A 27,700-nucleotide genomic window follows, 5' to 3' on the forward strand; every position below is an offset into this window, starting at 1 on the left:
TTGTTGTTGTTATTATTATTATTATTATTTTATTATTATTATTATTATTAATTATTGTCTTTTTATTAGTTGTGTTTATTATTAATTGTCATTATTGAGTGTAATTAATTGCCATTGCCACCGGGTATAAGGTAAAGTACCCAGATAAGAGACACTTTTTTTTAACTGCTTATAAATGAGGATGGGAATAGACATTTTTAATCTGAATGTGGAATACATACAGCATTTCGTCTATTTTTAGAATTGACAATACAAATTTTAGTCAGTTTTTATTATTACTTAAATTATAAAAAAAAGTAAAACTGGGAAATACTGATGTTTTGAAAAGGGGTTCCAAATAAGAGATACGTGTGTTATTTAAGTTTATTTTTGAACATGGACAAAAATTTTCATCATTTGGCTGAAAACTAAAGCAATATATAACATTGTGAAGTCATGTAGATACTTTAATAAATTCAGGAACATTTTAAAATTGAAGAGGTCAGTGCAACAGTGACCTAACTCCTCTCAACAGAAATTCTGATGTTTATTTGGCATATTTTCAAGTGAAATTAAGATGGTTTACGAAAAGAACACAAAGTCGGCCAAATCGGACATGAATGTACTAATCTTACTTAGGCTACTATTGCTAACGTTAATATTTTTCTAGAGAAAGAAAAATGATAGAACATTAAATTTCGATCTCCATATTTTAATTTTAAGTTGATTGCACTTATTTTGCCGACCCCTTTAATTGACACAATTCTTATTTCGCCGTATTTAGCAAGTTGGACAAACGAAAGGTTCATCATCAGTGCTGCAGTCTTCGTGTGCCCAACGACGACATTTTTAACACTGAATCTATTTCTCCTCCCTGAGCCCTGGTGTCCTCTGAAAAAAATTCAGTGCAAAACAAGCACTCTCCATCATCATAATTTTCTCCATATTCTGAGTCACTAGAGTTAATTAATTCCATTTCCATATCGGATTCTTCATCACAAACTCTGGCACTGGCAGTGGCTGTAGTGGCGATATTTACACAGGTCCAACGAAATTTTCGAAGTCAGGAATCACAATTAAATTTAACAGTTTTAATAATTACACAAGATTTTTATTTGAAATGTATAGAGAATATTTTACGAATTAAGCACTTATGTTTTGATCATTAAGTAAGGTAAATATTGTCGGACTACCTGATTTTAATTGACTTTAGCTATTGATATTATTGTCATCTTAATGAATAATTAATTTTAGTCATTAATAATGATAACGTAATCATTTCAATTAGTAATTTTTGTAATGAATAATTGAGGACAATGGCTAAGTAATGAGTGACCTAATTCGTAATTCATTTTAATTAATAGTTCAATTAATCTTTCATTGGTTCTTATGTAGTTGCTGGCAGACAAACTGACACGACTAGAAGCATTGTCGCTTTTCGTAAACTCTCAGAGGTGAGCATCATAATAAAAACAAATTAGGGTTCTAAATAAGAGATACTATCTCTTAGTAGGACCCCTAAGTATCTCTTATTAGGGAACGGAGTAAATAAAAATGAAATAGCTACCCAAGGTAATAAGTTATTATCTTCCTTATTAGCAATTTACCTTATTATATGCAACATTTTGCTAGCAAATTTATAAAATTAATAATAAATTTGTTGTATCTTACATTATCTGCTGTTCTCTTCCTCAACAAAAACCAGTAAAAAGTTCAAAGTCTGAAAAATTACTTTTCTTGCTCTCAGCTTCGTTGCTTACTTTCAACTGAGGTTAGACAAAGAACACGATGCCTTAGAAGCACAAAAATTGATTTACCATAGTTGTCGAGAGATGGCAAATTAAACCGGAGAAGTTAACAAGGTATCTCTTATTAGGGCCGTCTCTTATTTGGGTACTTTACCTTATACCCATTTGCAGTGTGAATAAATACATACATACACAATTACAAAATAATCGACATTATTGGAACACCTACAAGACGAGAGCATGGATTTGGTCAAGATAAGAGAATAAATTAAAGAAGCCACTGAATACTCAAAAAAGGCCATGAAGAGGCAAAGATGTCGCTAACGAATTACTTCAAAAAGCACAAAAAATTGCAGTGGAACTGAAAATTGAAACTTCTGTTCAACGCCTTGCTCACAAGCAAAGACACCAGAACAATCCTCCATCACATTGTGATAATGACTACTGGGTTTGTTCACTAGGAGCTGGATCTATGGTATAACTTGTGGAAAAAAAAAAATAAATTTATCTGAGGAGAAGTTAAAAGAAACTGAAGTCATTGACCTGTTAACCGAAACCGATGTTTCTCCCCCCCTCCATGAGTCATACACTCGATTTTAATGGCAGATAGCCATGAGCATGCAAAGAAACGATGAGGAATCTACAACTAACATTTATCACTCTAACTACCATAATATTGAAGACAGAATTTTACAAATTTTATTATGTGAAGTAAAAATCTTACTGATTCAAATTAATACACTTCATTAGATTTAGATTAATAGGTTGGTGTGAGATTTTCTTAAATCAAGTAATTTTCCAAGGACTTGCTGAAACATACCTTTACACACTACTGTAAAACTACTGGTACCAATGCTTCCAAAATTTTACCACTCATTAAATAGGTTCAGATCTATATGAAACTCTAGAATTATTTAATTTGGTGAATACTAGTAATTTAATAATTGTTTAAATTCTTATTACTAAAAAATTAATATTAACCCAACACATAATTTTTATAAACTAGCACAATTTTAAAGCTATATAAAAAAATTCTAGAGTTTCAGCATCTCAGTATAGTCATAAAAGAGTGTAGGTTTAATAGTTCACATGCTATGTGTAGCTAAAAGTGAAAAAATATAGTTTGCAGAAAACTGCAGTTACAGTTTCTGTAACGCTGACCATTGTTTTAAAACATTCTAGGACCATATTCATCGTTATGCTGGCTCTCCTCATCTTCTCTCTTCCTTTGTTTGTTTCCTTCTTCTATTCTGCCTTCCTTAGTGGATTCTGCATTTGACCTTTCTGTATATTTAACACGGTTGATGTCGAAGCTCCTCAATGCCCTCAACATGTTACCCACAGATTTAGTATCTAAATATTTAATGTATTTGTTTAATTTCTTAGTGAATTCGCATATGAAGGCATATAAGTTATATATATATTCTTGCTCATGAAGGTGCGCTTTTCAAAATGAGAGTAGAAAAAAATCGATTTTTTTTTATCATTTGACGACCATCTGCCCTTACACACAATCCCAGCCACTGGAGCTTCGAAGAGTGAAAACTTTAATGAAGAAGAGCACTATGGGAGATGAAAGGCTGAACGGATTATGTCTGATGAGCGTACATTGGAATTTTGTTGAAGAAAACTGGGAGAAGGTCGAAAAGAAAAGTTGTAGAAACATTTTCAGAAAACCCGAGAAAATTGTTATTAGTCTAAAAATTGTTCTCTTTGTAGACAAGAAATAAGATGATGATGATGGTAATAATAATAATAATAATAATAATAATAATAATAATAATAATAATGTATTTATTGTGACTAATGAAAAGATTTTTTTCCATTATTTTTGTAAGAAGTAAGCCTACTGTTATTGCAAGTTATCTAGAACTTCCTGAGCGTTGACAGAAGAGCAGAGGGAAGGAAGCGCGTAACGTGGGTGGAGCCAACAGAGTTGTTTGCGCATGCTCCGCATCGTAATCTCTTGTCATCTTGTCAAAAAACATAAAACTATTTCCTTCCGTCACTGCGTACCAGTAGTGTTAACATGGAGTAGCAACCACAGGGTAGTAATTATGGTGAAATCACACCACCGCGGAGAAAAAGTAACGCTGTTATCCACAACGGAGAAAGAGAAATTATCGCAAATGTAATTAAGTTCTGCGAGGAGGAAAAATTAAACAAATGTTTGCTGGAACCTCTTGATGAGGCATATGAGAGAGCGGCTAAATACTCTGGCAAAAGTATTATTTCCATGAAGAGAATTAAGAAGAATATTCAATTACAACCGTATGAACCTCACACTACTCTGGGAAAGAATAGGTATGTAATGTTTAGAAATTATTGCTGTAATAGTTATATACAATAGTGTGTGTACTGTGAGCGACATAATGAATTACTGTTAAGTTATTATTTTATTATAGTTCTACAAAACATATTATTTCATTCCAGAATTAGGACTTGTGTAAAGTTGAAGTGGACGAGTTCGATCAACGTGTCATTCGGGATACAATCGAAGAATTCCATCTCGTTCAGAAAGAAGATAATTCCAGTTTTGGAACACAAAATTGGATGGCGGTGGAGTTATTCCTCACTCCGTAATGTCTTAAAAAGAATGGGGCTTGTGTGGAAGAAGTTTCAGATCAAGAAAAAGTTCCTAATTGAAAGAGCAGATATTGTGGACTGGCGCACAAAATACATTGTTGCCATGAAGCAATTTAGGCAGGAGAAGAAAACAATATTTTACATGGGCGAAACATGGATTGACAACAATATCACGTTTCGTAAATGCTGGCAGAAGGAAGGTGAAGTAGAAGATGTAACAGCGTGGGGGAGTGCGTCGAAGAGACTCATTTTTGTGCATATGGGGTCAGAAAATGGAGCCCAGTTAGTTTATAGAGTTGGCACATCAATGGGAGACTACCATGGGCAGATGAATTTACCTCCTTACAACTGCGACCTTAATGCGATTGAGTTGGCCTGAAGTAAGGTGAAACACTACATTCGAGCACACAATACGACAGGAGATATTAGTTTGTCTAATTTAGAAATACTAACAATGAAAGGACTTTTTGATTGTGACAGCAGAGGATTGGAGTGTGGACTGCAGACACGTCACTGCACTAGAGGAACAATATCTAGATAAGGCTGGACGAATGGATGATGCCATTGACGAAATAATAATTAATTTTGGACCAAGCGTGAAGACGATGACGATGACGATGCTGGCAGCAATGATAGCGATATGGATTGTGTATAATTGTAAATTAATGTAAATTCAAATAATAAGCCTGTAAAATATTGTTATAAGAATATGTACATATCAGCTGTAGGTGTAAGCCATTAGGCCTTTATAATGTATAGAAGTAGCTGTAGTAACTCCGCCATTGCCAGTCCCCAGCCTGGATGAGAGAGGAGGAGAGTACACCCGATTATATTTAAATACTTACTCATTACAGGTTAATTAACACCTGCTACGAAACTATGTTCTCCTCTCAAAACCGGAGTGTCGTGAGATGATGTTGTCTATATTGAACCAAGTTCTTTTACAGTAGAGAGCCGTAAAGTGAAACAACCAACGTTTTCTGAAAAGAGTCACGTTACCCGAGGGAGGGGCATTCTTGCCGTGCCGTTACGTTGATGAGTACATGCCGCACTGAGCAGTTCGACGGGATGTAAGGTTCAAGATAACTTGCAATAGGGCCTTGCCAAAACCACTCCATCTCTTGGATCCGATATGAGCTGCCCCCTCCTCGTTACACCATTGGCCGTTAGTAAAATATCAAATGAAAGATATCATTACGTGATTGATAAGCAGCTGTAGCTTCCTTTAAATAGCTTGAGTCTTTATTGCAACTATCTTGAAGTATTGAGATAATGTCTGTATATGTACCGATACAGATTTCGACGCCTTTTTGTGAAGCACTGTGATCTGGACTTGCAAGTAAAATCCGATATTTGATATTTTTCAGGATTGTAAATATTGTTTTTGTAGTACTGGTAATGTATCTGTAGTGATCGAACGGTGCACTATATCTTCAGTGCCTGGGAAAAGAGACATAAGTATTTATTCCATTATAATAATTCATACAGAAAAAAATCAAATCGACATAAACCACAGTAAGTTGTCAATAAATCATCAAAAAAAGGTTTGTGGAAACTGATTTATGTCACTTTTCCCAGGCACTACAGATATATACTTCCATTAAGGTCACCTTTCTTGCTACATTCAGTGACTCGAAGTACGAATTACTATTCCAATGAGAACAAATAGTATTATTATTATTATTATTATTATTATTATTATTCCATGTACTGTGAGTCCCTATCACCACGGCATGGCGCGTCCTCAGGTTGCGGATAGAGGAGACGGCCTCCAGATATGGAGGGTAGCTGTGAATATATTGAATAAGCAGTCGTGGACAGCCGATAAGGGGTGGTCCTCCAGCTTGAGGGTTGGGCGAAGGGCTAACAACCCATCACCGTAAAAAACGGCTTGTTACGAAATTTTACAATAAGCCTCGGAATGGGATTGATTCTCTGGCACGACCACAGGAAAGGAAGGTTATGATATTTGGAACTTGGAACGTAACTAGTCTTTATAGAATAGGTGGGGTAACATTAGTAACAAACAAACTAGCCAGATATAGAATAGACTTCGTGGGAGTACAAGAGGTTAGGTTAAACTGGAATGGCATATCACAAATAGGAGATTACTTGTTGTATTATGGCGAAGGAAACAATAATCACCAATTAGGAACAGGGTTCTTTGTTCATAAAAGAATAAAATCAACAGTAAGAAAAGGTCGAATTTATCAGTGACAGTATATTACGGGGAAGGAAACAATAATCACCAATTAGGAACAGGATTATTTGTTCATAAAAGAATAAAATTAGCAGTAAAAAAGGTCGAATTTATCAGTGACAGGTTGTCGTATTTAGTACTTAAGGGTAGATGGTGCGATATCATAATTATAAATGCTTACGCCCCTACAGAAGAGAAAGACGGTCATAGTATAAAGGATAGCTTTTATGAGGAATTGGAACACACTTTTGATCAGTTATCTAGATATCACGGCGGCCGGGTAGCTCAGTTGGTAGAGCAGCTGGCTACGGACTGGAAGGTCCGGGGTTCGATTCCAGGTGGTGACAGGATTTTTTCTCGTTGCCAAACTTTCAGAACAGCCCCGGGGTTCACTCAGCCTCCTATAAAATTGAGTACTGGGTCTTTCCTGGGGGTAAAAGGCGGCCAGAGCGTGGTGCCGACCACACCACCTCATTCTAGTGCCGAGGTCATGGAAAGCATGGGGCTCTACCTCCATGTCCCCCAAGTGCCTTCATGGCATGTTACGGGGATACCTTTACCTTTTACCTTTTATCTAGACATCACATAAAAATTTTATTGGGGGATTTCAACGCTAAAGTAGGACGGGAGGATATTTTAAAACCGATTATTAGAAAAGAGAGCCTACACGTAACTAGTAATGACAATAGAGTTAGGTTAGTCAACTTTGCGAAATCAAAAAATTTAATTGTTAAAAGTACAACATTTACCCATAAGGTTATACATAAATATACTTGGACTTCTCCAAATGGATTGACACACAACCAAATAGATCACATCTTGATAGATAAACGAAGACATACTAGTATAGCAGACATTCGAACTTTCAGGGGGCAGATTGTAATTCTGACCATTATTTGGTAATTGAAGAATTAAGGGAAAGATTATCAGTAGCCAAGCGAGTAGAGCAACAAGTTAATATTAGTAGATTCAATATCCTGAAATGAAAGGACGAGGAAACTAAGCAACATTATCAGGTCGAAATTTCAAATAGGTTTGCTGTTTTAGGAAGTTCCGACGAAGTTGAGGAAGAGTAAGATTTTTTGTATTCGACAGATATTGGAGAAAAAATGGGAGTATAAGGGTACAGTACATGTTATTCATAGATTTCAAAAAAGGCATATGAATCGGTTAAGAGAGAAGTTTTATATAACATTCTTATTGAATTCGATATTCCCAAGAAACTAGTTCGATTAATTAATATGTGTTTCAATGAAACTTACAGCAGAGCCCGTATAGGCCAGCTTCTGTCTGATGCTTTTCCAGTTTACTGCGGACTAAAGCGAGGAGATGCACTATCACCTTTACTTTTTAACTTCGCTCTAGAAAATGCCATTAGGAAAGTTCAGGATAACAGGCAGGGTTTGGAATTGAACGGGTTACATCAGCTTCTTGTCTATTCGGATGACGTGAATATGTTAGGAGAAAATCCACAAACGATTAGGGAAAACGCGGAAATTTTACTTGAAACAAGTAAAGCGATAGGTTTGGAAGTAAACCCCGAAAGACGAAGTATATGATTATGTCTCGTGACCAGAATATTGTACGAAATGGAAATATAAAAATTGGAGATTTATCTTTCGAACAGGTGGAAAAATTCAAATATCTTGGAGCAACAGTAACATATATAAATGACAGTTGGGAGGAAATTAAACGCAGAATAAAATGAGAAATGTCAGTTATTATTCGGTTGAGAAGCTTTTGTCATCTAGTCTGCTGTCCAAAAATCTGAAAGTTAGAATTTATAAAACAGTTATATTACCGGTTATTCTGAATGGTTGTGAAACTTGGACTCTCACTTTGAGAGAGGAACAGAGATTAAGAGTGTTTGAGAATAAGATTCTTAGGAAAATATTTGGGGCTAAGAGGGATGAAGTTACAGGAGAATGGAGAAACAATACGTAAGTGTAAGATAGGGCAAAATAAAGGTAGCGAGACCAAATAACATTAGTATTACATAAAATTTGTTATTAGAATTATATATTTGAAATTATTAATAGTGTATAACTTGGACATATTGTTTAATGTGAAATATTAATAAAATTATTGTTATTATTATTATTATTATTATTATTATTATTATTAAATCTCTCTCTCCGGTGTGCAGATGTATAAAATATGCTAATTTGCACGGATCTAACTTGGATTCATTTAATGTGTAGTATATACTTTGAAGTTTTATTTCAGTTTTCATTTATGTCTGTTGTTTAAATACGTATTTTAATATTATTCTCGCTACCTTTTATATCATTTTGTTATTTATTAATTTACTTGATTCCATCCTTTCATTTTCAAATACAATTACTTTTAATCTCATTATGCTATGTAGTTTAGTCATCCATTTTATTCCGTCCATTCAATGTCATTATTGTCGTTGTATCAGTGGCGGCTCGTGGGTATTGAATTCAGGGGGGCTGCATACAAAAATAAACCATGCAACTTACCTTATTTAAAGATTGTTCCATGCGCCTTATCTTGAAAGTTGCAAACTTTTGAATCATTTTCTTATTAAAATACGATATGTCGTTTAACATAGTCTTTACAATGGAAAACATAGCTAATGCGGTCAGTCTCTCTTCTCTCATGGTGTTTCTAAGATAGGATTTTACTCTCTTCAAACACGAAAAGCAACGTTCTGGTTCGGAAGTTGTCATTGTTATGGTGATAGCTATGCGTAGTAGTTTCACAACTTCTGAAAATGAGGCCTGCAAGTTCTCAGAAGAAACTGCAAGAGCTTGACTGCGTCACTGATATTTCTGAATTCTTGTCTTTGATACAACACAGTGAGTTCCGTTTTTAGTTTGTCTTTATCGAACATTGGAAAAAGCTTCACACATACTTTTAGGTCATTTTCAGGACATGAGCTTTTGTAGCATTCAAATTTTTCTTGACACAGAAGAGAAGATAATATCAGATGATCTATGAAGTGGAATCGGGTGTTAGCTTGTGTGATAATGAGGTCTTACACTTCCTTGGCTGCAGCAACACTTGTCTGAATCCCTTCGGCCTTACGACGCTTTTAGGGTTTTCATTTTCACAGATCTCGCTGCTCAACTGTGCACTGTTCCGTACTGTCTGTATGGCATTAACAAAGCTTGATATGCAAAGTCGGCCTCGGTAACATAGTCGATTGCGAGTTCGATCCCGGCCCAGGTCGATGGCATTTAAGCGTGTTTAAATGAGACAGGCTCATGTCAGTAGATTTACTGGCATTTAAAAGAATCCTGCGGGACAAAATTCTGGCACACGGGCGACGCTGATATAACCCCTGCAGTTGAGAGTGTCGTTAAATAAACCATAATTTAATTTTTTATATGCAGATTTGAACCTTAGAAATATCTAACTGGCGATGTTGTAGTTGGTTTTATAATATATCTACATGATACATCAATAAATGAAAAAAACTAAGCCAGAAATTGAATACAGGATCTTTAAGAGTACGCACCAGGGCGCTTGCCTCATTTATTGTGATGTTGTTAGATGTTTCAGATTCCATTATGGTTTGAAAACATTCTAGCAATGGCTCCTTCTCATGAACAACATTTACTGTTCTTATTTTAAAACTCCATATTGTTGCCCCAGCTGATGGAATTGTCTTTGAAACACATTAATCTAATACAGACTGTGTGGAGATCGAGAGAAGAAAGTAGGGATACTGGATAAATGAGTAAAAAATATGCGAGTCTTTGTATTTTGTTTAGCGGCTCTTTCCATTATGAGATTCAACTGATGGGCACTTAATTTCACATTTCTCCTGAATTGTTAAGGTACTGAACTGAATAGACTGTAAATATTGTACAGAATTAAACATTGTTGCACTTGTTATACTCACAACATTAAAGAAAGCGTATTTAAAACTGCGCGCTACTGACAAACTGCTGCAAATTTTGCAGCGCCTGGAAACTCTGGATTCATGGCAAGGGGGCTAGCAGGGGGAGGGGTAAAACTAACCCGCAAAGCATCCGAGACGAGACTGGCAGCTCCAGGGGAGGAAGTGCTTCACCCATAGTCCTTGTCTCTGGTTCCGCTCTTGCAGCACCAGGGGAGGAAGTGACTTCACTAACGATTGCGTGCATGTCAATTAGAGCGAAATGTTTAAAAAAATTCGAGCTGCTAAATAGAGACTGTATAATAAATGTATTTCACAACATAAACCGAGACAAGAGCCACAAATGTCTGGGGGTGCTGCAGCTCCCCAGCCCCCCTTCAAAAGCCGTCCCTGCGTTGTATTATAATCTTGTATATCTTTGTAATACTATTTTATATGATTCCATTCTTCATTTATGATTCCATTATTTCATTTGTATTATCATTTTAATAAATTTCCATTAATTTAATTATTTCTTTGTACTTTTATTGTAAATTATTGCTAATGTGTTTGTTATATTCTTTGTGCTGAACTGTAATTGGCCACTGGCTGTTGTACAGCACAGTAAATATAAGTAAATAAATAAAAAATAAATAAATAAATAAATAAATAAAATTACTATTATTATTATTATTATTATTATTATTATTATTACTATGATATAAGTTAACATAATTAAGTGAAATTAATTATTAGATACCCTGCTTTCTCCTGGAATGGCTAAATCACAGTTACTAATATTAATGTTTATTTTACAGGTAGTTTCATAATCAAAATTCAGCATGCCTATTAATGAGGAGTCCTCTGAAATGAAGAAATGGAAAGAAATAGCAATTAGAGATCAGCAAGAATTTTTTAAATCTTCAAGAAAATCTGAACTTGTGGAATATAAACCTTCAAATTATATCAATTTGAAGAGAAACATTGGCTTTGCTTTTTCTGATCTCCCTACAGAAGAACCAAATGAGTCAAATGACTTCACAGGTTACCCAAAGAAACAGCTAAAGCATATTAATGCAGTTTTTGATCTAATCAAAAAACAGAAAGAGAAGCACAATGATAAGTTGAATATACAATTAGATTTTATTTATGTTTTTCTGAAAGTTGGTAATGATCATATAAAAGTTTCATTGATTCGAATGCCAGAATCTGACTGTCTGAACAAGAGAGATGGTTTCATATTCATTGATTCTTGTCCCAGATTATACAAGGGATGGCAGGATTATTTGGATAACAACAGGCTGCCAGATTGTGTTATGTGCTATCCTAGAAATGGCATTTATTCAGAAATCAACAACTCTTTACAACTCGATTTTAGTATCTCTCCAGCTGGGAAGATTGGAATGAAAGTCGTACAGGGGTTAGATGTTGCAGCAACCATCGTGGGACTGGTAGCTGCTGGAGTTAGAATTATAGCATTGTTTACTCCAGTTCCCTTGCCCATTGCTTCAAGTTAGTATTTAGTGGTAACAATTAATTAGTTTACATGAAGAAGCTACTATATCGTATTTATTTGTATATAATATATTATGTTTGTTATATAACGCATAAAAATTACGAAGGTGTAATATGTGCATTTTTCTAAGGTATATCATGAAGGAGTCTATATGTGAATAATATTTCAGTAATTTACATAAGACAGTTATTTTATCACAGTTAATGCATAGACATATATAAATAATTATATTTTTGTATATATTTTTCATCGTATTGCATTGTGAGTTTCGGTTTTACTTATCCGGGGCCCATTTCGAAAAATTGTAAAATTAGCTCTTTCAATTCACTTTTGAATGTAGGAGTCACTTCGTAAAACATGTTAATGATCAAATACTGATTAGTGAATTATCTATGGACAGTGAATATTCTTACTCAAATTACAATGAGCTCACGATGAAATTTGTTATGGTTAAAGATTATTTGTACTTGTCTTTGGAATGTTCCTATTTCCTATATCACAGTCACAGCGGTTTTCTATTATCATCTCACTACTATCTGATACAGTGTCTGACCTTGTCAGCAAGCAGAACAACATAATCTGTGACATAATACATAATCTTCACATTTACCTTTGACCTATTACTTGAATTTAAAAACTTAAATCAAGTTTTATTGTTCAGCATAACTTGGCAAAAGGCAACTTAAGACAGAAAAAAGAGAAATACAAGTAAGCGGCCACACATCCAGTCCACACGGAAGGAAAATAAATGAGTCTTTTCTACGGTAGTATGTAAATTTGTATTTTAGCTACTGTTATCAGTACATAAAGTGACCCTTTAAAACACTAGTTCGTAAAAAAGTAAGTTAACACTTTATGCATTACTAAAGAAAATACTATATTCAATGTATAAACTACATTCAAAAAGAAATTAATGAATTACTTCGATCTTTCATTACTTAAATATTACACGTAGCACAAATAAATATCAAATTTAACATTCATACCTACATTTTAGCCCTTATTATTATGTTCTGAAGTTACATGTAGTACCCATTGCGACAGGATACAATATAGCATTCAACTTTTCCTAATTGCCGGTTTAGACGGCCATGCCATCGTGAGCATTAATAAAACAGACTGTAATTCCATTGATACTCATTTATTAATGATTTTGAGTTTAGACGGCCATGAAATCGTGATCTTATAACCTCTCCAACTGGAAATATTTATTTAATGTAAATATGTGCTATCGTAGAAATACCATTGTATGATACATATTCGTAAAGTTATCTTTTTGACCCTCTGTGTTTATGAAGCCCCGTTTCACAAACTTTATATTCCTGCCAAAAAGAGAACCTCTACGAACTTGTATCATAAATAACTATTAATTTGCCAGTATTCGAAACTGAATTTATTGGTTTTTGTATACCGTATGTATTGCACGTATTTCTTTATACCGCAAATGGACAAACACCCGGTGGCAGTGGTAACTTAATTACGCACAATAATGTGAATTAATAATAATAGTTCAAATAACCTAATTGATAAGTAAACCTAATTTTCCATTACAACCTATATATATATATATATATATATATACACACAGAGTGATTATAAAGTCTCCATAAATTTTATAGAAATAATGGACATGCGGACATGAAATCGATATGGGGTTATCGTGATGGTAGGTACATAAGAAATTCATCGTAATTCAATATTTCCGCCATCCATTTCATAGCATTGTCCCCCTAAAAACAAACGTCAGCATGTTGCCTGTAATCGCTGCACATGTTTCTATGAACTCTAAATTAGCTTTCTGGTTAGCTTTCTTAATTTCAGATTTATAATAATGATTTAAATGCCGATATTGCTTTTTTAAGATTTAAGTTATCACTATTAATTGCTAGTGATCGTAATGCCATGACTTTATTTTAATTGTATTTAATTAATTTGTAAACCATGTGTTACTTGAATTGCGAGTGATTATTTTATCATACAACTTAATTGTAGTTAACGGAAAGTGATACCAAACATTTCATAAAAGAATATAAAAAATTCATCAGACACACTTGGGATATCATTGTTTATATTATTAAAAAAATTCATCTAACATACTTGAGATATCATTGCTTATATTATTAAAAAAATTATCCCATTCAACATTGCAAGGGAAAATTTAAAATTATTCATTTTATCATCATTGATTTGTCTAATTATTTTATGAGTAAGAGTATTTGTTTTAACATTATTCTTTTTTTACAGTAATAACAGTTTTAGTGGCTTTATGATCAGAAAAGTCTGCATCATTAACCTCTATATTAAGTAGTAAACAAATTATCTAAACAAACAGCACCTCTTTATAATTTGTTCCTTTTGGCCAAGAATAATTTTAACTAATTTAAAATATAATTTATTGTTTCCGTGTACTAATTACGATAACACTTCACAGATAGCCACAACATCGGTTTCCGTTTTTTTCACTGTCATTACTGCAACACTTAATAGAATTTTCGTCAATGAAATTTACGGTATTTAGTAACTTAGCACAACTTTACACTTTAATCCATTTAGTACATTTGCTTTAAAACTAACACACGGTGAAGAGTTCACTGAACTTATAGTAACTCCGTTTACCATGACGAAAGGGTGCAGCTGTGGAGATGTCCGACCTCCACGATGTCCCAGTGTACAGTGATATTTTGTGTGCTTTATGTGTGATAGTCCTCTTTTACACTTTAATTTTTTTATCACTGATCAAGCCATGAGTTTCATGCTAGTTGTTTTTCGTCATCATCCTCTCCTCTGCTTTTCCTTGTCTTTTTTCATCCTTTTGATCATCATTATCTTTTAAATTCTTCTTTTCGCTTATAACAGTAGCAGTTCGTTCTATTATCACCATATAGGACTGTGAGGTCAGCACGGAGAGAACGAGCTGAATTTTTTTTTTCTGTTTTGCCTTATGCGCATATGCTGTCTCGCGTCTACCGGGGTATGTAAGTTAGCAGATGAAATAAATAAATGATACATTTTTTATGAGTGTGTTACGATGGAAATTTGGAATACAGGCATACAGTTTTGTAATGTTATAAAATGAAGTGTTAAGATTCATTTTTAGCGGAATTACAACTTATTAAACATTCGAATTGCTAAGAGACACAGACAAAATCTGATTGAAAATCTAATTGGAATCACTGCCAGAATAGACTCCTCCAGATTTACGATGTTGTTCTCCAGCGTTTTATCCCGTGCTATGTTCTTAAAAAGTCCTTTTTCTGTAGATATGCAGCATATCTGATGCAGTCATGCACCAAGAGACATAATATTCTACTTTAATCAGAACACCGACTTCCTACATGGAATGGAAATGTTAAATTTTATGTTTTATTTAACGACGCTCGCAACTGCCGAATCACTTTAATAAAGTAGTGGGCTTAATGCTTGCAAGTTTTATTGGTTGTATTATTATATCTATTATTATTTGTACCATATTTGAATGCCAAATTTGATTTTCTTTCTCCAGGATTTCAACAAGTAGGTGCCACATATAAATGTTTTCATTTGGAGTACAAGTTAGCAGTTGTCACCAGACACTAATTATTTAATTAATTAATTAATTTATTTATTTATACTGGCAGAATTAAGGCCACAGGCCCTTCTCTTACACTCTACCAGGTCGCAAAGTATACAAGCAGTGAAATTTAACATCTATTCAATAAAAAATGATCGGATATGAGCTTTAAAGTTTCTGTTGATAGAAATGTTTAGTGATTGCAATATGGAGATAAAGTTACCAGAGATCATAGCTAGAATAGTGTTCAGATGTTAGTTCGCCCACTTCAATGGCCCCACAAGATGGTCATAAAAGCTATGAAGTTTAAAAACTGAAATACAAATTACTCAACACTCAAAATCTGGGATTGAGGGGGCGTGAAACCTCTGCCAGTAAATATATCAATTCATAATTATTACCACATCGATTCTGACTAGTTTCAGTTAAACAAAGTGCAAATAAAATAACAATGCATTTTAATTTCAGCTGCCACCGTAGGAACAGTGTCTAGTGGTGGATATGCTGCTGGACGTAGCATTCACACTCTTGTGGATAGAAGCAGACATAAACAGAGCATCGGGCTTGACAACGCAGAATCTCGCAACTGCTGGTTGGGAATTGGAGGAAGCGCTATTGGAATTGCTTCTGGAGGAGCTGTTGCAGCTGCTGCTAAAATGGCTCAAGCGGGTGAGACAGTGTCATTAGCAGGCCAGATCGCAATGAAATCAATAACAGCTACGTCTTGTATTGTTAATGCTTTAGGAGTAGCTAATGGACTTGCTAATATTGTTGTAAAGGTAATTGATGATGAACCATTGTCAACTTTGGATATATTCCAGTTCTCTTCTTCTGTCCTTTTCTTCACATGCTCTGTTATTTCTACGTATCAAGCAAAGACTTTGTTAAATAGCATTTCAAAAGGTGAAAATGTGACGAAAATGATGTCCCGAATTTCTGAATTTGCAAGTAATACCGAGGAAACATTCACTGGAGTTGTAGAACTTAGCCAGTGTGAAGGTCTTACTGGTTTCATCATAGGAAATACTTCCATAATGAATTCTCCATCTGTACAACAGTCTTTCTTGACACTCTGGAAATGGACATGTACAAAAATTGATAAGCTTACCAAGAGTCTGCTGAAAGGCGTCATTACTACGACGAAGTACATGCATAAAGTTGGGTGTCTTCTTTATAACTTGTGGGAATCTTGGAATAAAGAAATAGACGAAGTTGTTGAAAAGATCTGCAAGGCATTTGGCGTTAAGCACTGGTCGGACATAGTAATTGAGGGCTCCAGGATTCTGACTGAATGTGAGCCCAGTAAAATTAGAGAAATAGCTGGAACTATAATTTCGGAAATAAGAGCAATGAACATTAACAATATACCAGTCGAATATTCTGACAGAACCCGCATAACTGCGGGAATTAATGCCAGTGACAGAGCTGTTGAAGAGCCAGTACCAGGACCTCGACAGATGCGTAGTTTTCATGAGAGTGTCAATGAAGAGACTCAGACTGCTTTGTCTGGTGATGAGATATTCAACATTCAAGCAAAGTTTGTAGAGTTACAGCATTGCAAGTCTCTACCAGATTTCCTAAGATACATGAAATTTGTATGTAAATTTGTAAAAGCAGAAGTTGATAAAGAAAGAAACAACTATGATGAAATGTTGAGAATGGTGCGCGAGTACTCTCCAGATGTGAATATCGAGGATTTTAATAAGAAGTACGGAATATGTGGAAGTCCTGGCGGTCATTTTTTTCATAAAGTGCTGAACAAATTCACATCTAAAGACGGAGATGGATTTTTCATGCTCAAATTGGCATATGACAGCAAAAATGCTTGCCTGTCAGCACAAGAGCAAGAAAACGAAAGATTTTGTGAAAATGAAGATTGTGCCATTGATTACTTCTATAATAAGACAGGACTGGCCCCAAATGGATTTTTGAACAAAGATCAGTTCTGTGAGTTAGCGACAGAACTGACAGAGAAGCATTGTGATGAATCCAATGTAACAATTGAAGAAAATGGAAATACCTCTGTGCTGCAGATCAATGGCGGACAAACAGTAATAGCTGTGCAAAGTTACCTTGAAGGTGGAAAAGTCTCTGGTATTGTTTGTATGCACCGCAGTGCTTTGCAATGAGATTCATTACTGCAAGCAGTACTTTGCAATGAGATTCATTACTGCAAGCAGTACTGATGATGGTAGTAGTGTACTGTAAACATTCTTTGGGGAAGAGGTCACAAAAATCTATATGGGTGTAAATGGTTGCATGTTGAAATAAATGACACTTTAATACAGATTTTCCCCTGATTTAATTCCTGACCTACCATGTAAATCTTCTGTGGCTATGTACAAACTCCTTACAGGTCATGATGTCTGGGTAAACATTTACATGGCATCCTGTGTACGCCAAATTGTGTATTATGTTCTCAAGAAGAAGACATGGATATGAATCATTTAACACACTGTGAAGTCTTATATCTAAATACTGGGAAGCAAGAGAGAAAATAACTCGATTGTAAAATCAAGAGCATTAGGTACCTACCTACTGTTAGAAGGTTTTAGCCTATTTTCCTGTCTCGTGGGTAAAACCTCTGGTCACATATATAAGAGATTGGCCATCCCACATGTTAAAATCGGTAACATGTGGAAGGGAGCAACCACTAGATTGCCACCGTCGATTTAGAACGAATGCTAGATGGAAGTACAGTTGCTCCATGCAATTCAAAAGAGAGTTATAACGTGCTTCTCATGTAGTAGCTAGATGGCAGCATAGTGAAATTGATAATAGAGCTCTATATAGACAGAGTACCGCAAAGGTCGACGATGGACCCAAGCGCTCGCTCTGTTAACATTGCTGGAATAGGGAAATTGACGCGCTCTCTCAGTTTTTATGCTGTAAATTCCATTCTAGGGTACTGATAATAATTGTAAATATACTGACATGTAGCTAAATATCTCACGCATGACACTATGAACTTTTAAATGTAATATCTCAATTAGAAGAATTGCAAATACATGTTATTCGTGTGTCAGCTCTGGGCAAGACGGGAGAGCAAATATATAACATAGGCGTACTGCAAGTATTATTCCATGATATGTTTGAACTAGGAAACTCTGGCAGACCATAACACTCTTGTTTTACAAGTAGAATTTTAAGAGGTATATTACGTTGTTTGATGGCAGTTACTTACATTCAATATCGAACAGAATACATGAAATAGGTGACTGGCCTATTCAGTTTCAGTGGAACTCTTTACTTTCATATTTGTTTGCAATATTCTCCAATGAAAGCTCAATATTTTAGTAATTTTACTACATTTGTTTTTAAAGCTAACACAAACTTATAGATAAATAAATTAGAACATTGAAATAAAATTATTTGAAGCAAATACTCGAATATAAAATTATTATAATCATGGCCATTTTCGGTCACTCTCAGTAAAATGCGTTGCCTGAAATATGTTTGTAAGGCTAGCATTTATTGTCGAGATTGATGGAAGAAGTGCGTAGCTAAAAATGCAGTTATGAGAAAATTAATAAAAAAATGCACCAATAAAAAATTTAGTTAAAATTCTCATACTTTCATAAATGAATCTTTACAATAGTTCGTAGGTGAAATTACACTTTACTCAATTTTTAACGATTTAATAATAATAATAATAATAATAATAATAATAATAATAATAATGGCTTTATTTAACCTGGCAGAGTTAAGGCTGTAAGGCCTTCTCTTACACTTAACCAGGATTGAAACTTCTTTACATAGTTGAACAACAACTGGATCGGAATTAAGTAATTATATACTGATACGATTTAGGTACACAATGAAATCAAAATAGGTAGTTACATAAAAATTTACCTCATAAAATAAAAATAAACATAGTGGAATACATATTAATGTTGTTAGAATCAAATAATAATCACACAGAAACAGAAGCCGATAATTCAATAAAAAATGTTCACAATAAAAATAAAAATAAACACATTGGAATACATATTAGTATTAGATTACAAGTAAGTAAGATTCATATAATTAAAGCAGAAACCGACTATTGAATAAAGTGTTCACAACAAAAAATAGACTAATAATAATAAATAATATAAAACAACACAGTGGGATATATATTGGTGTTGAGTGATAAATAAACACGATTTACACGATTACACAATAAAAATAAGATACAAAAAATAAAAATAAATACAGTGGAATACATTGCATTAAATATTTGCAACGCGTTAGGTCTGGCAACTCATCATAGGATATTTTTCTAATTTCCATTTAAAGAAAATAAAGTTCGGCAGCTCTTGGCTTCAGGTGGCAGGGAATTTCAGTGACGAGAAGTAGCAATAGTGAAAGATGGTTTAGTAATCTAATTTTATTATTAGGCCTATGGTTTCTCATTTTCTTGAGTTACGTCCTTATACCAGTTTCAGATGCTTGTTTTTAATAAAATAGTGTAATATCAAGGTTTATGACTTAGTTCGAACTATTGTTACATTCTACAGGCACCAGAGAATCATATTCTGCAGTAATTATCTAAATTACTTCAAAGTTCGAACTGTCTCTCTCATTCCAACACTTCTAATACCACACTTTGCACTACTCGATTTATCATGCCCTTTTAATTAATAACAAAATAATATTTTGTTTCATTTCATTTAGGAATATCTGTAATATGTTCGGAGACTTATTTAGAGGATAGTTTTTAGTTATACTGGTCAATAATGTGTTGTAACTTTACATTGAAAATCTCCTCTTCGCTACGTAGAATACATGATCGTAAAAGGGGAAGAGTTTTGTTGAATACAGTATTCGGAAAGGCAGAGTCATAAAAGGGGAAGAAAAATATTGACCTTCCGTAAGCAGTAACTAAAGGGAGATGTTAAAAGGAAACAAATTTTTAGAGCTCAAGTAATGTTTTTTTTCCTTCTAGTGATCCTCAAACAGCCACGGTGGAAGAATGATGGACACCGAATTTCTAAAACGAAACATTGAATGTATCTTCCAGCCCACTTACCGGGTTACGAAAACAATAATTTAAAAATGGGTAACTCATTTTTTTATATAGAATGAAAGTCTCTACTTTTCAGAAATGTTGAAAGGCAAGGTATGCCGTTTTTCCTTCTTTTCACTGAACTTCTGAGACCGTCATGTCTCGTTTTTATGGTTTTATTTCTCTCCCAATTCTAAGTGCACGTGTAACAAAGGTTTTAGGCCTATTTGCAAGAATCTTACACGTGCCAATTTTCCTTTCAAAATAAAGAATTTTTTTGTCCTTCAGCTTTCTAAAATTCTTCTCCAGTACTACTTTGACTTTAAACGTCAGTTTTTTTTTTGTCTGAGCGCTTCAGTCTGATAGTCACTCTCGACTGTTCTACATCACTTAGTGTTAAGTTAGTGCGTTTTTCGAACAGTGGAAGTGGATCCTTTTGTAGGGAAAAGCGCATAGGGCTTAATGACAAAAAATGTAATTATTAGTTATTAATATTCATCCATGTGTTTGTGTTAAAAATCTGTGTAACGTGTGTATGAAAGACTGTGTGGCTGCAGTTTCTAGCATAATAAACTTACGAAATATTAAGTTTATTAATTTTCGTACAGTGTCATTTCTATGGATCGGCGGCTAATAAAAAAAATAAAGGTGACAAAGATAAAAATCAGAATACCGTCATCGCCTGGATGTTGCACGAGACAGAGAATTCAACTTTGTTCAATTTTCCCCAACTTCAGAGAAATTTGTCAGACGAGGTAACAGCAACTTCCTCCATGATAGAAATTATAAAGTATTATTTTCATAGCTGTGCATGCAATTACTGAAATTATAGAAATATTAGTATACAGCAGTACAGAGCTCCAATGTAAGCTTGTTCATTTTATGCTACCTTTATCTTATATAATTCGTACTTAGTATGATAATTTACTTTCTAAATGGACACGCGGTTTATCCTTGCCACCCAAATTTTTCTTTTTTCCTCATCTCTCTGTTCTTGAGGTATCCGATAAAGATGTACACCTTTCTCTAGCCTATGCACAACATTGTGGCATTTTACTGCCTTTAAACTTAGAAGGAAATTGGTATTTAACTGAATTCAATGGTTTTCTTATGCTACTACTAGCGAGCTTTGGGTCCAGAGAAGCGCGCGAGGTCACGTGAACCAATCAGAGAGCCGCATTGTCGGCAAGCGGTAGGGAAGACAGTTGCGGTACTGTGTCTATATAGACCTCTAATTGATAAAAGTAGTAGCAGTCAAAGCCTATAAGATTGAGCAATCTGTTATACCCAGGTATATGTGATCTGGGGTAAAACTAATGGTGATCACCAGGAAGAGTTATAACTAGAGATGTGATTTTTAGCTGCTAAAAAGTGAGAAAAGTTTATCTTTTATGTGCTAAATCATTTTAAAATATTTGCTAAAAATAAAGAAAATGTATAACAACATAAAACGTTTTTCTGTTAATACTAGTTTTTATGAGAAAAAAAGTACAGAGGTACTAATCTTCATATGCCTGGAAGTTACAGTGCACTATTAAAGTTTTCTCCAAATTCTCCATCAGAAATCTGTGTTGGTTGTTACGGAAGAAAGCCTTGTATCGGGAGAAAGACCTTTCCACATCATATGAAGTTAGTCTAGTGTATTTAAAGAGAAGAATATCATTAACGCTTACGTGATCATAATCAATTGCTGCTTCTTTACCCTCCAAGACCTTAGCTATCTTACACATTCTTTGAAACCCGTTGTTTTTTTCTAACACACTTGTGAATTTATTTTTCAAAGTTTCCATTTTAGAGCCCCTGAATGAGTCTTTTCTTTTGACATTGTATGCTTCTTGTATGGTTTCTGCCAAGAGGTTTGTTGTTACATCAATCTTTTTATTGAATCACATAAAAAACTCAGGTTGGCAGAAATGTACGCTAAGTCACTTTTTACAGACCTGTCATTTAGCAAATTTTGCATTATTTCTATCGATGATGTACCTTCATAAACCCAACAAAAGTAAACTGTATTTACATATTTAAGAAATAGGTATTTACTTAATGTTCGGAATTGAAAAAAAAATTAGCGCAAAACCATAAAAGGATTAAAATATGTATTTATAAAGAAAATTCCGAAAATTATTATTTTACATATTTTTTTTAAATATGTGTTTTTATGTGAAATAAGATTTCATATTTATGAAAGTGGTTCTTTGATCGGAGTTTTAAACTTGGTTGCCTTCCTTAATCTACGTGCAGAAAAAAAAACATTTATTTACCTAAAAATCCCATCCCTAGTTATAACAGTAGAGTTGTTAATTTAAACTGTGATAAAATAAGTGAGTGTGTGAGTCTTGTATTACTTAAGTGATAGTCTTACTGTATATGAACACCTTTAAGATGTACTTTTATGCTACCATTGCTGTTTTCTACATAAACTTTATAATGAGTTGTGGTGTATGTCTTGTAAGAACTGCATCACTTGCTGTAACTGCTGTGTATATGCAAACTCTTATTATTCTTCCTTAAAATGTTTATGCAGCTTTGGTAGGTTTCTAATGATCAGTGGCGGCTCCCACAGTTTCATAATAGGAGGGTCACACAATGGATAAAATGCAGACACAGACAAAATAGGCCTAAACTACACACACACAAATAAAATTCGTTTATAAATATGTATTATTCATATGTACGGTATTTATATACAAACTTATAAATACTCTATAAATATGGTACATATTTAAACATGCAAATACAAACTTTGAAGGAAAACATGTAAAATACATATCTAGGCTTACCTTGTAATAAATGTTTATATATCAGATTTATCCTTTTTGTGTTGGTTGTGATATCTCTCCAGTGGCGGCTCGTGAAGAGTGAAATTGGAGGGTCACATAATATTGGGTCATAAAAAAACACATAAACAAAGAAAATTCCATGCAACATACTGTATAAGTAGAAAATAACACACAAATATCCTAATACACGTACCTGAAAACTTAATACTTGTATACAAGATGAACCCGCCTCTTTCAAGCTGTAGCGAATTCTTCAATAACCTTCTTGTTGAATTCAGGAATGTGACGAATCACTTTCTTCTCCAGAGAGAGCACAGCTAAAGCATTCAGTCTTTCATTTTCCATTGAATTTCTTAAACATGTTTTACTACGATTAAGGATTGAAAAACAACGCTTACTTTCGACTGTCGTCATTGGGTGATATTATTTTCAACAATATGACAAATTCCAAGAAAGTGCGCGACGTGTTATTTTCCATAAAGAATTGTAAAAGAGCAACAGCACTGGCCGCCCTGTGCAAATCTTCACGATTGTATAAAAAAAAAAACCTGCAATTCGGTTTTCAGTTTCTCTCCATTTAATGTGAGATAAACATTGATAGTGTCTCTGAGATCATTTGCTGTAAAATTAATCGCATAATCCTTGAAATTACTAACTAAAAACAATTTTGAAGCACTTGACCATGTGCCTTTATGGGTCTGCTGCCTCTGCTAATGACAGTTCTCATTTAACATCAACGAATGAAACTAAGAAAAGTATAGAAAGAAAACAGTACTCTCTAGAAGTAAGGTTTGAGGTTTTTTAATGAAATCATACAGTTTTAATTAGAATTTAGATGCTTCTGTAGCAATTCTGGAATCCACTTCTCTTATAGGTAATTTAAAGAGAGGTTTCTGCTTTCATTTGCATTATTGCTTAAAACCAAGTGCTAAGTGCCATTGTAATGTCAGTAATCGGAACTGTACTAATACAGATTGTTTAGGTAATGACATTTTATTAAGAGGAGTTCCATATTTACTATAGATCTACATTTCAAATTGTTATATATAATTTGTCATTACATTAGTTACAGAAACTCTCAGTAAGAAAAAGAGACTAAATTCCATATCTCAGAAGTAAGTGACATAGACAAAGAGAACAATAGGTCTACAGAAGTGCTTTTATGCAATTGAGAATTGTTTTGAGGATTTAGTATTTGTTAATGCCATTGCAGGAAAGAATGTAATAACAGATCAAAGAAAGAAATGTTGGCAGAAGTGAATGGGGAATGCAGTTGAACAAAGAGAAATTATTTATAAATAGTTAGCAGAAATACTTAGAAAAAGAAGTAATAATGTTTCATCAAATGCTTCTGTTTACTGCAGACTTTCGCCTGTAGATGTATTCTGCTGGGAAATGTGTTAAAATGATACTGTTTCTTTTCTTTATCAGATAATAATTAAATGCGTTAGGTTCTGATTATAGTGTTTGTTGATAAATAGTTTGCAATGTAAAAATTATTTGTGCGAGATCGTGCGTATTTGCTTATTTTCCGCACAGAACCAATATGCGGTAAGTGTGAAATACCACATTTAGTATTCCCAACGTAACACACATAATAATTTCCCTCTTCTTACCGCTTAAGCGCGACATTCATTTTACTGCTTTAGGCTTTTAACATATTATTTTTAGAGACTTTTAACGTAGTAATGATTATAAATTGGAAACTTACCACTGCAATTTCACCTAAATTGCACTGTTAATTATTGTTTTTAAATATTTGCAAAAATTAAGTAAAGTCTACTACTCCACGAAACTTATTGCATTCCTGATACAAGTAACATTAAGGAAGCCGTGAAAAAATCAACAAGATTCCAGATGCCGATGTTATATAAATAATATTGTTAAAATATTAAAATGAAAAATAAATCATTACATAACCTTACCGTTTGTTTTAAGTTCGCATTTATAGACTGGGGGGGGGGAAGACAGACGTATATCACGGCCTGCTGGAGTATAGTAAACACAGAATAGTAATAATAGATATTTTGGCTTTCCGAAGTTGCCGTCATTAAACAGAAACCAACATGGAGATTTCATTGCAACTAATAAGAAATTCGTCTTTCAGGTATGTAATAAACGATCTTCGCACAAAATAATGTACGATACACGAGCGATATGTTTATTTTCATGTTCTCGGAAATTAAAAAAGCTCAACTACGTTTCGCTTTTTCAATCTTTTCCTCGACCATGAAAACGTCAACATACCGCTCTTGTAACGTATATTACTATTATTTGTGATCACTTAATTGCATGCTGTACGAGACATGTGGCAACTAGGAAAAAAGAATAATACTTCACAGCTATGCTAGTGATATTCATAGTTAGAAACTAAAACGAAATGCACATACAGTTCTCCTGTTTTCATCTACAATTGCACTGCATATGTCTAAAGAACTTGTATCAGTTACATGCAGTGCTGTATTATTTTAGAGATAATGTAATGTAAAATTCACGTTTTCTCTTGAACATTTAGCAGTTATAATGAAATTATTTGATCTGATACAAAATTTAGGTGCGGTAACAATTCAGAATGAAAATCTAGTAGTTTGCAACACAGAAAGTTTCTATTCATCTGACTGTCCATTTGATAGCTATGAAAAATTGCTGGTATTGTATACATTATGTTTTTTTTTATGACAGATTGTAGTTATTTCTGATATGTAGATGTTCTGAAGTAAATGTTTTAATCTACATACTTACGAAGTAGTTTTACATGTGTCTCGTAACTGTTGGCAGTAAAATTTATTACATTTATTTCTAGAACATTCCATAAAACAAATGTCAAAGGAAGATTCCAACTGTAATTAAATTATTTCACAATAGTAATCTTCCTAAAATTACGTCTTCAGTGAAGGAAAATGTTTACAGTTGTAATCTTATTGTATGTTATGCCATGTAACCAGAACAATTAAATGGAGTTATTTGAGAAACTCTATTTAAAAACTGAACAACACTAAAAAAAAAAGTCTTATCATGGAAGTGCTGGTTTCTCTTCCAGTCAGTTTTTCTCTTTATTTGAATAGCTCTTCAAATGTGGCACAAATCACATGCATCATGTGTGTAACATCACCCTTTTTCTTCTTCCATATTTGGTTTCCCAAATGACTGAATTAAATATAGTGAATATACAGTATAAGCACAGTCTAATATATACAGTCGCGCAACTTCAACACTTTTTTTGCCAACATTCACGACACTAGCGCTCAAGCGGCAGGCAAGGCACTGGTCCTAGGGTTGATAGAGCCAGCACGTGCTTTAAAGGTATGCGAGATGTTATAATAACGTTTTAATCATGCGTCGGAATAAAGGCAATGTGTGCAATGACGAAAATTGCAGTAACAACAAGTTTAAATCTCCGAATTTGCCATTCTTCAGATTCCCTAAAGACCAAGAGAAAATCATAACTCAGTCATAACCTATAATCCACGCTGTAGGTAGCCTACGTATTGTGTTCTATAAAACATTTATTAGTTATCGGTTACCTACTTATATGTCAGGAAGGAGAGTTTAAATAAAAACAAAGTAAATACCTGTTACAGTATATTATTGTTTTGTAGAGATCATGTGTAAATGTGTAACCATTCCGATTTTGGATAATGTATCTACAGTTTGTAATGCAAGTAATGCCATAATTTTTGTATTGGTGTTTTTTCTTTATATTTTTCAAAAGTTGAATGTTATATTGCATTCAATTAGGGATTATGGTGTTAATTTTTTCAAGAATTCATGGCGTATTATAATCCTTTTACAAAATATTCACTTCTTGAATAAATCCAGACTGTGTTGATAAATTTCTGACGTGTTGGTGTAGATTCATGTGGCAGACGTATTAAGTTCTCAAGAAATAAAAGAGCCTTTTTAAATTTAATATAAAAAGCAATCCTTTCTGTAATAATTTGCATGACTGTTATTGGTGTTGATTTTACATTATCAGTGATTATTTGAGACGTTCAGAGCAGAAGTGGTATAAGTCAAAATTAAGTAATAAGGTTTAAAGTGAAAATTCTGTAAAATACAGCGCAAAGTAGCAATTAATATATTCTTCGTGCTATTCACTGACTACTAATAGTTTAAATAAATTCAGTATTAACTGCTACTTTGCGCTGTATTTTACAGAATGTTTACTTTAACCCTTATTACCCATTTTTGACTTACACCGCTTCTGCTCTGAAAATAAAATTAGGCCTACATTTTCTGAGTTAATTGAAGTTACAATTTTTTCAACAAAGTTGTGTATTCATTTGTTCTCACCTACGTCATAATAACAGTAAGTGCATGTAAATTACGTATTACATAGGCAGGGTAAGTTAAAATAAAGCTTATGTGTGAAAAGTGGAAATGTAATGTAAAATGCGGTAAACTTTCCATAAAAATTTAAACCATAATATCAGCACTATTAGCGACTCAAAATAATAATAAAAAAATTGAAAAATAATGAACTTCATAAATCAATGTCTGTCAAATT

The 27,700-nt window shown here is 33.7% G+C and overlaps 1 protein-coding gene across 2 annotated transcripts; it reads left to right on the forward strand.

Moving 5' to 3' along the window:
* Positions 1–5,502: 5,502 nt before the first annotated feature.
* On the forward strand, positions 5,503–25,153 carry LOC138694675 (uncharacterized). 2 transcript variants are annotated; one of them, XM_069818651.1, is made up of 3 exons: positions 5,503–5,652; positions 11,179–11,872; positions 15,895–25,153. In XM_069818651.1, the coding sequence occupies exons 2-3, from the start codon at positions 11,203–11,205 to the stop codon at positions 17,553–17,555; spliced, it is 2,331 nt and encodes a 776-aa protein (XP_069674752.1). In that variant the 5' UTR covers positions 5,503–5,652; positions 11,179–11,202; the 3' UTR covers positions 17,556–25,153. The 2 variants fall into 2 exon arrangements, with proteins under 2 accessions (XP_069674752.1, XP_069674753.1); XM_069818652.1 differs by having other exon boundaries at positions 5,519–5,684.
* Positions 25,154–27,700: the final 2,547 nt, after the last annotated feature.

This window comes from Periplaneta americana, chromosome 2 (genome assembly GCF_040183065.1).
Source record: "Periplaneta americana isolate PAMFEO1 chromosome 2, P.americana_PAMFEO1_priV1, whole genome shotgun sequence".
In the NCBI taxonomy this organism is placed as follows: Eukaryota; Metazoa; Arthropoda; class Insecta; order Blattodea; family Blattidae; genus Periplaneta; species Periplaneta americana.